This window comes from Lethenteron reissneri, chromosome 57 (genome assembly GCF_015708825.2).
Source record: "Lethenteron reissneri isolate LAM-NWPU_2019-01 chromosome 57, ASM1570882v1, whole genome shotgun sequence".
NCBI lineage: Eukaryota > Metazoa > Chordata > Hyperoartia > Petromyzontiformes > Petromyzontidae > Lethenteron > Lethenteron reissneri.
In genome coordinates, this window is record NC_083835.1 from 67,542 (window position 1) to 84,630 (window position 17,089).

At 52.0% G+C, this 17,089-nt stretch overlaps 1 protein-coding gene across 10 annotated transcripts in view; it reads right to left on the reverse strand.

The window, feature by feature from the left end:
* Positions 1-17,089, reverse strand: part of LOC133357145 (rho guanine nucleotide exchange factor 7-like) — a 74,971-nt gene that overhangs the window by 21,503 nt on the left and 36,379 nt on the right. For 9 of the 10 annotated variants that reach the window (XM_061574954.1, XM_061574950.1, XM_061574947.1 and 6 more), the window contains 9 exons: positions 11,234-11,372; positions 10,714-10,773; positions 7,474-7,620; positions 6,832-6,918; positions 6,356-6,434; positions 5,777-5,916; positions 5,287-5,547; positions 4,443-4,533; positions 3,838-3,930 (listed from right to left, as the gene is read on the reverse strand). In XM_061574954.1, the coding sequence (XP_061430938.1) occupies positions 3,838-3,930; positions 4,443-4,533; positions 5,287-5,547; positions 5,777-5,916; positions 6,356-6,434; positions 6,832-6,918; positions 7,474-7,620; positions 10,714-10,773; positions 11,234-11,372 (1,097 nt within the window). Of the gene's footprint in view, positions 1-3,118; positions 3,931-4,442; positions 4,534-5,286; positions 5,548-5,776; positions 5,917-6,355; positions 6,435-6,831; positions 6,919-7,473; positions 7,621-10,713; positions 10,774-11,233; positions 11,373-17,089 lie in introns of those variants that run through there. The other variant, XM_061574951.1, reaches the window with a different exon arrangement.

Below are 17,089 nucleotides of genomic sequence, written 5' to 3' on the forward strand. Positions count from 1 at the left end.
GTTTGTGATGCGAGAGACAGGCGCAGGTGAGAAGCAGCAACCACAGCCTCAAGTAGAGGGCCTCATTCTCTCAGCCACTCCCCCTGATAACTGCAGTCACCCTCTCAGTAACTCAATCTCTCACTCTCTCATGCTCTCACCTTATCATTCTCCGGACACCAGCAAATGTCGTTGACACCGAGATTCACTTCTATGTAACTGTGCAGTAAAAATCTAAATCTCACGGCCCAATCTGTGACCAGCCTGAAGCCATTTGACTCGCTGCCCAGGACAATGCGGTTTCACCACACGCTGCTGATCCCCAGGTGGAACGGCGCCGTGAGTCCGATGGGTTTCATTCTCACGTGTTTCATTGCCGAGTACCGGTGTGGTCACAGTTCGGTGACAAGCTGCGTGCGTTGGGCGTTCACCACGTGCGTATGCCGCGTCACGTGACCATGCGAGGTTAGGCCCTGTGAGAACGCGACGCTCACAGTCGCTGCCTGACACTTTACAGCTCTGATACAACAGCACTATCTCGTTTTCAAGACCAGGATGGACTCGAGAGAAATTGTTCCTAATGAGTTCCAGACCAGAGCTCCCAGACCCAAGTCCCTGGCACAGCCTGATTCACATTTATGATTGAAGACATGCACGAACCATCCACCCCAAGCAGTCTGGTTGATAGTCACAGAAGGGATAGGACAGCTTCTAAACATGAGATTCCAAATTTACTTAGGTCAATGGCAGCTTCACGGCCTACAAAACATACATTCTCAACGAATGTATTATTAGGAAATAAATAACACGAGAAGTTAACGGCGCGTTTGAAACTGTGAGGGTTTAAACGCGAATCCACCGAAGAGATCTGCAGCACAAAACCCTGCGAATGCTGGAGGCTCCGAGCCACTTACGGTCGAGCGAGCAGCAAGGGAACAGCGAGGGAGCAACGAGCGCGCGGCACTGAAGCTGGACAGCCGGAGCTTCAAGCGACACCACCGCAGGCTGCATGAGCAGTAGCTGCGCAGCGTGGCGAGCGACAGGGCCCCCAGAAGCGATCGAGCAGTGACCAAGGAGCCCCAGAGAGAACCATCAGAGCTGGGGTGGGGAACCATTCCTCCCGAGGGCCCAATAGTGCAGTCAAATACCCCTGGGGGCTACCACACATTGCATGCGGGTCATTGCGTGTTCGCTATGTATGCATTAATTGACATCCAGGACATCCTTGAAAATGAGGCGTTCCGTTTCAAGGCATTATTCAGGTAATATATTTATGATATAAAAAGTAAAAAAATAAACACTAACACAAAGACCTCAGTCACCACTGCCACTGCAAGAGACCCTTCGAGTGACAGCCGTGAATGAGCGTGTTCAAATTATATTTGTGACATTGTGGCCAGGTCGAAAATATTCACCTCTAATACCCAATTAGTTTGGCTATGATGCTCTGTGAGCCGTTTCAAGGGGGTAGGTAGGCCTCATGGGACATGAAGTCATGGGTTCCCCACCATAAGTGAGGGAGAAGAGGACAGAGCGGAGTGCACGACCAAGAGCGTCGTCCGAAGTCTCTGTTACAGCCAATGTGAGAGCCAAACCTCTAGATGCCACAAACAGCGGCTCTGTAGGCTGACTACGATGGAATACGACAAAAGGAATGCGAGCTTACTCTCCGAGTGACTTCGCTCGAGAATCCGTGAAACGTAACTTGAAAACACAAATTAACTTTGCACAAATGGAGCTCCCTGCAGAACTGGTGCCAAGTGGCAGCCACAGAGCTTCAATTGAAATCAAACCGATTCACGCAGGACACGTGCACTAAATGAGCCTGCGAGCTTAATTCATGAGAATTCATTGAATCGCAAGGTGGGGGGGGGGGGGAGCAACCATTGTACGTCTGAGTGGGGTATGGTGACGTTACAGAGGACAGCAGCCCTTCAATTATCCACGAGTCTCAAGACTGCTTGGAATATGCAGCACTGTATTGCGAGTTTGCCAAACGTGAAAGTAAACAGAAATACAGGAGAAAACCCACGCATGCAGAGGAGAAATTCCCAAAGGGCACGACACATACAGCCTGTCAACACCCACTTGCCGTACCACCCGACACCACCCGACTGCCCTACAGATGTAATGCTGGCTCCATATCTGTGTGCTCAGCCAACCCCTGCTCCAGGTGTGTGATCTTTCACGAGCAGCAAGCTCTCCACTCTAGGACCGTCACTCACACACCGGCACCACTGCGTGCGTCGCTCATTCACATAGCGTCCAGAAACACCCTGTGGCCTTTCCCGCGCTTCTGCTAACGCTGACGTCGACAAGAGGAGTCTCTGCTCATCCCTGGGCAGCATCAGAAGCATCTTGAAATCAACACCTTCAACTGATGATTCACCCAGGCAATTGAAAGACCATGATAGGAAAATAGAAATCCTCCCCAACATAACGATTCTCCCGGATCTCCCTTGGATAAGAAACAATGAAGCTCAACATTGCCTAGTTGAGTGAATTGAGGTGGCCAGGTGACTAAGGGATACGAGCAATGAACCAGAATTGTCAGAGGCCAGAGTTCAGCTACAGGTTTCAACCACAGAGATTACGTTAGGTTCCCCAGTGTAAGAGAGTGTGAGGTTCGGTCACAAACGACTGCACAAACGATCCACCGATTTAAGTTCTGTTTTCGTTTAACTCGGCCGAAGGCAGATGGTGCTAAGAGCTAAGATCTGTAAGTAACACTGGGTGACTGACAAGCAACAAAACCCTCTTCAGGGGGCACAAGTGAACACCACCCAGTGCTGTGCGAGAGCCAAATACAGACCCGTGAAGTGGTTCTGTGACGCCATCTTTTCCTCGGATGTGACGCTTGGCTGACTTTATTCATGGGTAACCGGCGAGTCACGCAATAAAGCCCTGGGTGACCGTGTGGTTCTCGTAGAACTCCGCTGAACTTAGTGGACCGGCTGCAGTTTGGGTTGTCAAGAAGACCCCAACGGTGGAGGTTGGGCTGCACAGAGACCTTGCTCGGCTGACTGAACGTATCTCTTCACCTCTCTCCTCCGATTTGTGATCAAATTAAACAAGCCTCGGGCCTTCTCCATCCAGGAGGGATGCACACAAAGCATCGTGACACCGCACAACACAAACGTTTGGAATCTTTGGCAGTTTTTATTGTAATATTGCGTTAGAATTTTTTTATAAAGTACCAAAAAAGTTAAACAGAAATATATCAAACGACATCCACCCTGTATTATTATTATTGCCCATACAAGAATACCGGATGCGGCACGCGACGTGGCCCAGTAATAGGAATCACATGCAGACACCAGAGCCGCCCCCACCAGTTAGCGACGCAGCACGACGCTGACAGCGTTCCCCATCAGTAAGAGTCTGTGCAAGCAAGACTAGTGATGCTAGCAATATCTGGGACTCAATTTCGGGACACTGGGTTCGTAGTGCAGAGCGATAACCACCCAGGCAATGCTTCCCATAATACAGATATATGCACACTCACTGCCAGACACACGCACATTCACTGAAACACACAACAGAGTACCGTCAACCAAAGACACAGTCATAATCTCTCACCCATGCACTTGCATACCACTCGTGTACAAGCGAGTGGCTATGAAATCACTTCGCTAGATTAGAAACTACAGCTCCACGTGACGCGGATCGGCTGTCGCACGCTTACGACGTCACGCACGACGCGGCGCGCACGACGCGGCGCGCACGACGCGGCGCGCACGACGCGGCACGCACGTGGCACACGGAGGGCGGTACGTGTGGGGCGGTATGTAGTACACACCGGGCCCACTGGACAAGGGTGACGGGGAGGCGTACACAGAGGCCGGCTGCGTCACTTACTGGAGTTGAGCGTCTGGCGCGTCTTGGCGCTGGTGCAATACGCCTCGATCACCTTCAGGATCTGAGAATCCTCCTCCAGCGCCACCGCCGTGCCTACAGCACATGGGGAGAGACGGGGAGAGGGGATGACGAGGGGAAATTATAACAAGTATGAGAGCACTTGTCCAGGCATTCACACTCAAGCAATCACTTTTACTCAATTACCAACTTACTAAGTAAATCGCGTATTTCCTCAATCAAGTGCTCCCTCATTAAACCACTCACCTAACTGTTCACTTATTCAATCACTTATTCAACCACTTAATTACTCAGAGCCATCAATCATTACAACACTCGCTTATTCACTCAACACTCATTGGTTGCTTCACCCACTGTTGCACACATCCACCCACCCCACCCATCCACCCATGACATCCCCACCCACACACACAAACCACATCCCCACCCACCCAGTCACCAAACCCCCAGCCACCCAATCCCCACCCATCAACCCGATCCATACCAAACGACCAACCCCATCCCCACACGCCCTGCCACCGATTGGTTAACCACGAGCGTGACAGCGATTGCCGGATGTCTGGCGAGCGTTGTGACAAGAGCCTCACTTTTGCGTAGCGTGGGGTCGTCGTCTGATGGTTTCCGCGTCTTGCGGGAGGAGAGCAGCTTCTTCACGGCCTTGGGGCTCTTACTGAGATCCTGCACAGACAACACCACGGCTCGCTCACTCGCACTCTCACATTCGCTCACAAACACAATCTCACACCCTCATATGCTCCCTCTGCCATCCTCGGCTACCCTATACGATGAGAGGAAATGCTTGCATGACAGTGTTGCCAACTTAGTGATTTTGTTCCTCGATCCAGCCACGAAATATTGTCAAAACAACTAGCGACTCATCTAGCGACGTTCCACGAAAAAATACACAAATCATATTAGGAGCGATCCCTGGTCTGTGTTAAAGATCCTGTAACAGATCATTGCGAGCCATACTTGGCGAATTGTCGTGACATTTTATGCAACTTCACGAGCTCTATCTGTCACTTCTTTAGATTTATTTGGCGACTTTCCGATTTAAGGAGTTGGTAACACTGGGCACTGGGCTAGTGTCTGTGACTGCATGTTGAGGAGCCCCGTGATGGATGCTACTGGGCAGCTGGAGAGAGTTAATCACCAGCAACAATGGGGGGCGGAGGAGCGCACTCACAAGAATGATCGGAGCGCAGGGTGGCTAAAACGCACAAAGTTTGTAGTGAGGAGCACAGGTAGTACGCCTGCCAGCCATCTCGGTCAATCAAGAGGTAACACCTGGGTCTGTTCCGTGACCTCCCGCCAGTGAGTCTTCCTTGCTTAACGTGGCACCTAGCCTGGCACAAGCACCGTGGTGACATCACCTTTACTTTGTGGCGAATTGCGGTGCTGGTTATTGTTCCCGTTTGTCCTAGCGCTCACCTCCTTGTAGATTAGCGCTGCCGAGGGCCTCAATGGCGGCGCCGGCCTCAAGCAGCTGAGGCTCCAGGGCTTGGCGAGACGGGGGGGCTCGAGAGGGGCCCGCGACACCGCCGACAAGGCTCCCCCCCCGTGGCCCCCGTGGCCCCCGTGGCCCCCGTGGGCCCCGGCTAGCGGCAGGGTGTGGTATCCAGGGTTAAGCGCCGGAGATTTGGGCCCCGAATCTGAGGTCTTACAGGCGTGGGACGGGGGTGGTGATGGGAGCTGTGAAACGAAGACAAGGTGAGACACAGGGACAGACAAACAGGTGTCTCTAGTCTAATCTCCCATATTAATGTGTCTCTGTGGGTTTACGATGTTATAATCTCATGCCTCTGTCCCCCTGTGTATCCGTGTATCGATTCACACATGTCCCCGTGTTCCGCGTATCCCCATATCCTCATGTCCCCATATCCCAGTCTCTCTACTCTACCCATGCCCCCGTGCCCCTCACATTGTGCGAGGGCGCCGTCTTGGCACCGGGAGTGCTGCATGTTGCAGCGGGGCCCTTGGTTTGCCGGTGCAGATGCTCTATCCACTGTTGCGCGTCCTGGGGGCTCTGGCAGGATACCACGATCCTTTCTATCATGCTCCCTGCACACACACAAACATTCATAACATACGTATGTAATGTACATAGTCGTCCTTTATTTGGTATACTTGCTCCCTAAGTACACACACACACACACATATGCACGTGTGTAACCCTCCAACAACAGTGGAGGAGAGGAGTGAAGCTCACATCGAGTGGAGCGCTGGGCGGCTGGAACATGGCAAGGTGGCATAGTGGGCAGCACGGGTAGTGCATGTGCCAGTCATTAAACCCATAGCACCTGGGTGTTCCATGATCTCCTGCCAGCGAGCCTTCGAAATTTCAAATGGCCTCAAAGTGCACCTATTCTGGCACAAGTGCTACGGTGACATGACCGTCACTTAATGAATGCCAGTTGTTGTTGCATATATGAATGTGTTTGCGAATATATATTTGTATAGTATATGTGTGTACGTGAGGCTCCCAACACGAAGCTCAAACCTGTGATTTCAAATGCATTCCGCACGATCTCTGTGTCCTCCAGTTTCGTGACCGTCATGCCCGTGAGCGGCAACTTGCCCTGCAGGACAAGGGGATAGACCACGAGGTTCACTCACACACTCACTCACCAGCAGCTCACACATTCACTGAATGATCCACTCACCTGCTTACTCACTAAGTCATCCACTCTTATGCTCATCCAGCCATCAACACACTCACCCAACCACCCACGCACACAAACTCACCAACCCATTCATACATTAACTCACCCACTTACTCACCCATCCATCCATACACTCACCCACGCACACGATGGGGTCTGCATTCACTCACCGGCTCACTCACTCAGCGCTCCACTAGTTGAGTGGCTCACTCACCCCACGTCGTACCCCCATGTGTCCCCGTGTGTCCCGCATATCCCCACGTGTATCGAGTGCCTCCATGTCTCACATGTCCTATGTGTCCCCGTGTGTCACCTGGTAAATGAAGCTGCTCATGCGAGGACTTGCTGACAGCATCAGGAGAACAGTGGGGAAGAGCAGGAGGTACCGCTCGCTCCGCTCCTATACGCATGCACACGTGTACACACGTACACTCTTAATATGCACACTGATCACAAAGACAAAGACACTCCGTATAGCTTTAACAGACTTCAGGGGAAAGTGCGGTTAGCAAGCACATATGAAGGCCGGCACAGCACAATAGGGGGTGGGTGGCCAGCACCCCACCCGGCCATCTTTGTCTTCCTCGTGGTGGTGATTACACACCACACCCGGTACTCATGAGCCAAACTAGGGGAGGCCCAGGACCGGTTCCAATAATCGTCTCTGGTGTTGGCCGTGAGCAGGCATCAAACTCGCTCACACCACGACAAACACCCTCATGTTGCCTACACAGACTATTTGGGTGAGTACTGTTAGCGAGCATCTACAAAAGCTGATATAATGCTCATACACTCACCCACTCATCCTCCAACCCATCCACCCAATCTACAAAGACAAAGATCCCCCATATAGCCTTAACAGACTGTTGGAGCAAGTGCTGTTAGCGAGCACCGAAGATGCTAACACTCTTTCACAACCACACCCTTACATACACACAGACACTCGCTCGCTCACGTCGCTGCCGGCGCACTGCACGAGCGCGTGGGACACGAAGAGGACGCCGCCCAGCGAGCGGATCCCCTCCCCCTCCCAGCCCTGGATCGTCTCCGTAACCATCTGCAGCTCCAGCTCCTTGCGCTTGCGCATGTCTGTGCACTGCGCCTGCATGGAGGAGGAGGAAGAACGCGGGCAGCGTCACAACGCCGACGGTCGGAATCACCGGCATTGTGAACGCGATTCACATAGGGGCAATCTTGACACCGCCAGTACTAGTCATCGGCAAGTCCACTCAGCTCCACATCTACCCATTTCCAATTCAAGCCCATGCGGCGCCAGTTTAGACCCCTCACCACCACAAATACAATCTCATCGTCAATATAACTATATGGTGGTGGTCATGATGATGACCACCACCATCACCACCACCACCTCTATCCGGCCAAAGAGAACCTGCTTTGGCATGCGGTCATTGGGCATGCGGGCTGGTTGACTAGCTAACGTAGCCTTGCCTGCCGGAGCTCACTGTTGGGACTGTATTCAAACATTTCAAGTATCTGTGAGCTCCTCACACAATCCAGCTGGTTGAACTCAGGATGGCGTAAGCAGGCCAGCCTGAATGTAACAATCCGGCACCGGTGTTCCTGTAAAGGGGTCAGTGTTTTACAATTACAGAGATAAAAAGTTACAAATGTGGCTGAGAAGACCTTAAACTTCCATGTAGCTTCGGCAGCCGATGAAAAGATAATGCCGCTAAATTGTTTCGAAGTGAGACTTCAGCTGCCAATCTAGCGCTATTCAAAGCACATTTTCCTTCTATGGGAACTCTAACGCCACCATTGCTGAGGCAGTTGCAGAAGGTGGACATAGACCTGTAGTGTGCACGCGCAGTTGATGAGAGGCACGTGTGGTAACTGAGTGACGCACGTGCGGCTGGGGGGAGGCGTCTGTGTGTGGGCTGCGGGTTGGCTGTCGGGCAGGTCCTGGAAGGTGGGCGGAGTCTAGCTGGGGGAATAAAAGCCGGCGTGCGGGAACACACGGGGGTCTTCTTCTTTGTCCTGAGCAGGTGTGGGTGGTGTCGGAGAGAGTAGGGGCGGCTAGTAGGGATTGAGGTGGACCACGCGTGGTGTTGTGCGTGAAGTGCCACGGCGGGATGGTCGGCGGTAGACGGCTACGTACAACAGGGGGTCCCGGTGCGGTTGTTGGTGGATTCTGGCTTCGGCCACCATGATTTCCGAAGCGCTTTGTCAGTTATTGCCGTCGCCCTGTCGTCTCGACCCCGTGGAGAACGCACGTGTAGCAGCGAACGGGGGTAGCCTGGGAAAATTGGGGAAGAACTCTGACCGTGCCTTGTTTGTTGGGCACGGACTTTTTGAGTAGGATGCCGCTTAAGATCCTAGTGGATCAGGGCTGTATTGAAATGCCTTCGGGCCGGCGACTGCGATTTTTGCAGTTCCCTACTCGGCTGGGGTCGGCGAACGCCGTTGTTCAAGCACTGGCTACCAAAACTGTCAAGGTACCACCGGGCACTCAGATGCTTGTGCCGCTGCGGCTTCGCAAAGATTTACACTTGTCGGCCCCGGAGGACGGTGTCTTATTGACACCCTTGAATGCGGTAGGGAAGTCGCTCTCCCTGGTGGGGGCCTTAACTGTGGTGTCGGCCAATCGCGAGCCCTTTTTACAAGTAGTTAATGCGGGGCACACACCGATCACGATACAGGCCGGTACCGTCATGGCACATGCGATGGCCGCTCAGTGTGGGGGACAGGAGGCACCCGTGTCCGGTGTTGTTGGGGAGTTGTTCAGGGTGACGGGTCAAAGTGGATTGAGAAGTTGTCCTTCGAAAATCCCGACTTGACTGTTGATCAGCGGTTGCAACTTCGGCGACTTCTGCACGATGTGACGTTTGTAGCAAGGGGCAAATTTGATGTTGGTCGAACGTCTCTGCTGCAGCGCCACATTGAAACGGGGAATTCGCCCCCTATTCAGTTAAACCCGCCTGGCAGTTCACGAAATGTTGGCGGCGGATATATTCTCCCTCAACCAGCCCTTGGGGAGCGCCCATTGCGCTAGTTAAAAAACGCGATGGTACGCTTCGGTTTGGCGTTGATTTTCATAAGTTAAATAAAATTTTGGTGGCCGACGCTTACCCTCTTCCACGAATGGACGATTCGCTCGATGCCCTGTCGGGTGCGCGTTTTTTCTCCACCCTTGATTTATTATCAGGTTTTGGCAGTTACCCTTGGAGTCAAAACCCGAAAACCGCTTTCTGCACACCGCAAGGCTCGTTTCACTTTGTCTCCCGATGGGGCTCCATTCTGCTCCAGCCACCTTTCAGCGCCTAATGGAATTGGTCTTGGCGGGTCTGCAGTGGGACTCTTGTCTAATTTATCTTGATGATGATATAGTTTTCAGCCGCACTTTCGACAAACATTTGCAGCGATTGAGGTCGGTTTTTGTTAGAGAGCTGCGAACCTTAAATTTAAATCACAAAATTGCCATCAGTTTGTCGCGAGAGCGAGCGGCCACCATCCCCCTCCGGCCCGGCAGGAGCCGTGTCTCCTGGATCAACCGGGCCATTCTCTGGCCCCAGACAAGATGGACCCCTGTTCACGGGTTGGGCCAGCCACCAGAACTCACTCCCGGAGCGTGATGTTTGAATGACGAGTGTGACAGTGGCGCTAGACTGTGTGGTCGGCGCCACAGGTCCATGGGGTGTCTTGTCCTTTTTTGGATGGAACACTTTCGCTGCGTTTTCCTGTTGGTATTGTTGTTTTTTTGTTCATTTTGCAGCTCACCGGCATGGGTTGTTGAGTTAGTGTAGTGGTGCACGCGCGGCTGGTGGGAGGCGCTTGTGTGGTGGGGTGGCGCACGCGCGGCTGGTGAGAGGCACGTGTGGTGGTTGAGTGACGCGCGTGCGGCTGGGGGGAGGCGTCTGTGTGTGGGCTGCGGGTTGGCTGTCGGGCAGGTCCTGGCGGGTGGGCGGAGTCTGGCTGGGGGAATAAAAGCCGGCGTGCGGGAACGCACGGGGGTCTTCTTCTTTGTCCTGAGCAGGTGTGGGTGGTGTAGGAGAGAGTAGGGGCGGCTAGTAGGGATTGAGGTGTACCACGCGTGGTGTTGTGCGTGAAGTGTCGTGTGCGCTCAACACTGGGGTGTATGAAGATGAATAAAGAATGAGCAGGTGTCGCGTTACCTTCCCTCAGAGTAGGTTCCACACTACACATGCACACACGCACACACAAGTGTGTGTTCCCTCACCGAGAGGCCCTTGAACGCGGTCATAGATATCTGGATGTCCGTCTTGTCCGGGTGAGTGTCCTGCAATGACAGAGGCAACCTCTTACTCCTATCCAGGGCAGCCTCTCCCCCTCAATACGGAAATTACATTTTCAGTACGATTATAGATGTTATACATAGGGTGTATGCTTGATAGTAGTTGTGATCCGTGTGTGCGTTGTGTTGTCTCTGGATATTGTCTGTGGATGTCACTCATGATCTGTGATAAAGCTGTTTGGTCTATGTGTTATTCAATTTGTAAGATCTCGTGTCTGTGGGTGCTGTTCTGTGTTGTCACTGGCAAATGTCTAAAGTTAGGCACAAGATCATTTCATGATTCAAGTTGTTAGATCCCAGGTGTCTGTGTATGTGCTATATTAGGACACTGTAGCTGTCACACACAGGACTACGTCGCTGGGAGGGATTAGGGAGGGAGCGATTGGGAAGGGGATTGGGGAGGAATTGGGGAGGTAGGGAGGGAAGGAGGGATTGGGGAGAGCACCTCGATGTGCCGCTCCAGCTCCTTGAGGAGAGTTGGGTATCTGTCGAGCCGCATAAACGGTTTGCTGAGGCTCGTGGTGAGCATCAGGATCCCAGGGCTGTTCGCACCCTTACTCTCCATGAACTCCCCCAGCATCTCCCTGCCACATGAGATTTATCATCATTAAAATCACCATCATCACCGTCGCCATCGTCTTCATCATTATTATAATGACCTGCCCCAACATCTCCATGCCACAGGAAATTCATCATCATTAAAATCACCATCATCACCATCGCCACCGCCTTCATCATTACTATTGAAGTGACATAGAATTGGTCACTAAGCAGCATAGCGCTGGTTGCTGGCAGGGAAGGGGATCTGCAGCTTTTAGCAGCCCTGACTGACAGCAGGCCACGTGATAGACCCGAGAGGGACCTAGGGGAAATGTTACGGAAGGGACACGTTGAGAGCCCGCTCGTAGGTTCCAGAAGGGGGGCGTGGCCGGGACGGGAAGATCGTCACCATCATCGTTGTCGTCAAGTGCCTTCGTCGCTGTCGTCTCATCTGATATATTGCGCTGCTAGACGTAGTTGGCTGTCTTAGTTCAGCGCCGTCAGTGTCAGACAGCTAGCGTTGTGTTGTCGGCAAGCAACCAGTGTTGAGTTGCGTATAAGCGAGAGACAGAGAGTGTGTAACAGTGTAGGGTGTGTATTGTACAAAATGTGCTCTGTGTTTAATGAAAGAATTGCATCCAAGAAGTGACATCTCCAAGTCAGTCACTACACTATCATGAATTCCTCCAGCATCCCCATGCCACAGGAGATTAATCACTGCCACCACCATCAACACCACAAACATCACCATTACCATGAACTCTTTACAGCATCTCCCTGGCATGGCAACTTTACCAACACGTATGTGTGTGTGTGGGGAACGGTAGTGTAGTGGTTAGCGTGCTGCAAGATGAACCCGGTGACCCAAGTTCGATTCCCGCTCACGACCAGTAACAGTGGCGAATATCTTAACCGGTCCCGGGCCTCCCCTAGGTTGACTCAGCCTGAAACGAGTATCTGGTGCAATATGTAAACATCGCCACTAGAGACAAGGGTGGCTGGGGGTGGGTTCTGGCCACCCACGACCCCTCTTGTGTGTCGTGTCTGCCTTCATAGGTGTTTGCCAACAGCACTTGCCCCAACAGTGTATTAAGGCTATATGGGGATCATTGTATTATTATAATTGTGTGTCGTACAACAGCTGGATGTAGGCCACAGCTTTTAAACTGATGAAAGTCGAGTGATCCGAGGTTCTCCGTCAACTGTTTACCAAGGCCGTAGATCTTCCCCCGATTCCATTTGTCCTGCCTCGCTGCTCCACGTCAAGAACCTCTCTTCTCAATTACTGCCGCTTTCACCAACACACTCGCACTGCACTGGAATGCGAGCCGATCAATCATGATGACACCGACAGGCCCCATAACAAGCACGTCGAGAATCGTGGGGTGTTTTACCCACAATGCGTGCGGCGTAAACAACGCGGAACCTATCTGATCATCAACATCATAGGCGACAATCAATCCACTACTAAATTTAAGCTTCCCCACGCCCTCACCATCTCTCACGGTCCTGCAACACAAAACTCCGTCTTCGCACCTGCACATCAGCTGGTTTCACAGCTCCATCCCCACGGTGTCTTTACTCGACGGGTTTGTGGCGAATCGTGCCAGGTGTGGATGAGGAAGTGCGGTGTCGTTTCAGACAAGTTTTCTGGGAGCCAATGGCAGCGGCAGAGAGACAAATGCAGCATTGTAAAGCAACAACAACGTGCCATTGAGCCCCGAGGCCAGCAGCTGTTCCACGGCAGGGAGGGGTAAGCCCCGACATGCACACGGGCACGTTTGTACGAAGCACATACTACACATTCCCACGGACACACGTGCACATATACAAGCACACATATATACAGATACAGAGTCAAAGGTTCCCCATATAGCCTCGAGTAAATTGTTGGGGAAAGTGCTGTTCTTGAGCACCTATGAAGGCCGGCATGGCACTCGAAGGGGTGGGTGAACAGCACCACGCCCAGCCGCCTTTTTATCCCCAGTGCTGATGTTGACACACCACACCAGGTCCTCATTTAACACTAAGTCGGCCTAAGAGAGGCCCAAGACCGGTTCAAATATTCACAACTGATGTTGACCATAAGCGGGAATCAAACTTGGGTTTCCAATTTCATAGCGCAGTGCACTTACTAACACACTCATGCTCCCAACATAAAACATCAGCTGACAGTGACAAAGACATTGCCACAGTGCTTGCATCAGGCTATATGCACTCTGAGGCCACGTGAAGTGTCAAAGCCTCTCTGGTACGAGTTCACGGGAGAGACCCAGGTGCCATGGGCTGAGTGAGATGACTGGCAGATGCGCCACATGTGCTCCCCACTGTGCGAACTTAATCCGTTTTAGCCGCCCGGCGCTCCGCTCGTTGTTTTGAGCATCGCTCCTCTGCCCAGTAGCGTCCTTCACGAGCCTCGTCCAAAGAGGCCACTCTTGACACCACTGGTACCAGTCGTCGGCCAATCCACTTCGCTCCACGTCTTCCTGTACTGGATGAGCCCATCTTTTCTTTAGCCCATACAGCACCCATTTAGCACCTCCAATCTGGCTAAACAGAAACGGCTTGGGAAAGAGGTGGCTAGGTATGTGGGCTACATGACTCAACCAATGTAGCCTTGATTACCGGACGAGCTGTGTCCAGATCCACATACACAAAACAAACTCGCATTCATTAATAACAGTGCATTAAAAGGAAACATGTATAATAGGTGACGTTTCGGGCAATGGCCCTTCTTCATAGCACATACACACAGATATACGGGTGATTGATAGCAGTGGTGAGTAGCCGACGCAGAGCGGCACGGCTGAAATTAAGCCCTGCCTGCGCCCAGTTCACGACGCGCCACAGGAGGTCAGAACTCCGCGTTGTTGCCTCAACACTCCCTTTGTTGCGCTGGCCTTAACAGGAGCTCACAAATAGCTCTGGCACCAGCAGTGCAATGAGGAAGTTTGTGTTTGAGTTAAGTAAGCACATTGAACTGGTGTGATGCTTTGGGCTGATGCTCGCTCTGCTCTTGCTGCTGCTATGTGGCTTGTGCAGAAGCAATGAGGGTTTCTGGGTTGTCACAAAGGACCAACACGGACACGAAAACTGACAATAAAAACACAAGGCACTGCTGTGTGCGCCGCGTATGGCACACGTGCTAACCATGAGAATGCAGTAATGACTCGTGTTTCGTATTCCCACAGAAAATGCCCATCAAGGCTAAGGTGGCAAGTGAGCATGCATCCATTCATTATTGAAAATAGTATTTCACCGTGTCTGTATTTGTGTCTAAAGTTTGTGTACTCACGTGCTTCAATCCGTCTTCTTATCATGTATTGTATTCTTGTGTCCCATCTATCTGCATCTTTGTGTGCTTGTCTCCAAGTCTCTGTGTTCCTTCCTGTCTGTATGTCCCTGTGTCTCTCTAAGCCTGTATCTGCATCTCCTCGACATGTTCTGTGTCCTTGTGTCCTGTCCCTCAATGTCCACGTGTCTCTCTCACCTGGCAGGGGGCCGTCGTCTCCCCTCTGCGCTTTCCTCGCTCGCCGAACGAGGCCTCCCACACAGACACTGCATGATGTTGCAGCCTTCTCCTCCTCCACCACGCAGCCGATTCAGAATCTTAAAGGAGCTTTGGTCTGGCTCTGTCTCAAGCCTTAACACTTAAGACTAAATTTTAGAGGTGGCTCTGTTTGGCTCTGTGAATGTTATGAATTGACAATGAACCCTAATAATCCGCCAAGTAGGTTATTCTGACTCTTAGTCTCAATATGTAGTTTAAGTTTATTTTATTTAACCAGGTGGGAGCTTAAAATACCACAATAAGTCTCATTTGCAAGAGTGACCTGGGCCACCAATACGGCAAATGCAATAGCATAAAACGAGGTACTGTCCGTTACTTGGCAAGGGGAGGGGGGTCGCTTCAAGCGGCAAATGCAGGCGTGCACGCAGCTACTAATCCTGCGGAGTGCCCACCGGGCGGGCGACTCGGAATGGGAAAACTTTGGGTGGCTCGGCGCTCACTACAAGAACTCCTCGGCAACACCGACTAAACCGGCTGACTTGGCAGCGTCTTAACTACACCGACGTCTTAGCGACCCAGCGAACCACAGCCAGCGAGACAACTGCACAACAGGCTGTGTGTGACTCGATGCTCACGGTAGCCACAGCCGGATACACAACCAGAGACCAGCAAACTAAGCTTTGCTATATTGCATACCCCTGATACTCATCAGTAATCCAGACAAGAATACAACAAACAACACACGAGATTTTCCTGTACACCCGAGGCACTCATGAGCTGGCTACAGCTGGCTGCACCATGATGGTGGCATCGGCGAGGAGAGTCGTGGGCTTACCACCACCACCGCCTCCACCAGTGCGGTTTCGCCGTGCGGTCTGTCTGGTCTGGACGGCTACGGTGAAACCGAGAGCTGGCGAGATGACACTGGAAGCCCACAGCCCAAATAAACAACACAGGCGGCTTCCCCAGCACTCCTCCTCTCTGTAAATACGAGCCTCCATCTGCCCCTACTCACACGGCTGGGAAACCACGGGGGTCCAACCGCGGCCAGGGGGACTCCAGACTAGCGACGACTGGCAATTATATTCGTTCCTTAGTGGCAGAAATGACGTAGGTTATCAAAGTTAAACTTAAAGTAAATTTTATAACTTAATGCAACTGTTTTCAAAGCGAAATTGCTTCCCTTAAACGGCCACTAGCAGTGCTGGGTTATTGTGATTTCAGTCGCATACAGAGGAAATTCAAGAGTGCACAGAGGGGAGTAGAGTGAGATGACGGGGGAGATGTTTCTTCAGTTTTTGAACCAGCTGGCCAGGCTTGGGCAAAATTAGCCCACATTTCACGCAGGCAACTGGAGAGTACAAACTAATTGTTGCTAACCTAATGATATGTTTAAAAATCCCAGAGGTAGGATAGTGTGCTGAGGGGAGAAGAGTGATTTGAGATGGGAGAGGTAGAGAGTGCATGGAGAGGAAGTAAAGGGGAGAGATAAGAGGGTGCATGGAAGAGGAGGATGTGAAAGGGAGAAGTAGGTGAGTGTGGAGGTTAGGAGAGTGAAAGGGAAGAGGAATGCAGGGGCCAATGCATCCTTGACTTTGATCCGGGATTGAATTGGGAGCCTGTGTAGGGATTGAACTTCACTTAACCAGGCAGCAGGACACCGTGATGCCTCCGAAATCCCAGTGGCTCACAACACTACACACCATCATCCAGTATTAACCACTACTCACAGTTACAAGCATGGCAAGCAGGCGAGTGTCCACTTTGTGAACTGACGCTTGATTTCCAGCAGAGGTGGGAATCCCCTTGAACCCCCCTCCAAACTCCCATCAACACGCCCCACCTCGGGAGTTGTAACAGTTGTGTTGTGTGTGTATTAATGTATTCATTTGTGTAAACGCAGACCCCGTGTGCACAGCTGAGACAACTGTGGCTCAAGGCGACAGCACACAACCCCCGCAGGGCTCCACTGACACCTCGCATGTGTAGAGTGAGGGCTTCGTCTCCACTTCAGCCGCTCCATCACCGCCCTCGGCCACCATCATCGCTAAAAATCGTCATCGACGTAACCATCGTAACCGTAGTCATCGTTGTTGTTGTCATCATTCTAACACAATGTGTAAACAATTCCACGCTATGGCGGGGGCGAGTTTATCCAAGGAACAACCATGATGACTATAGCCTGACGACATGCACACACAAGCGTTTAACGTGCCAACCATAATCGTTTCAGCTTGCCTGTAATATTTA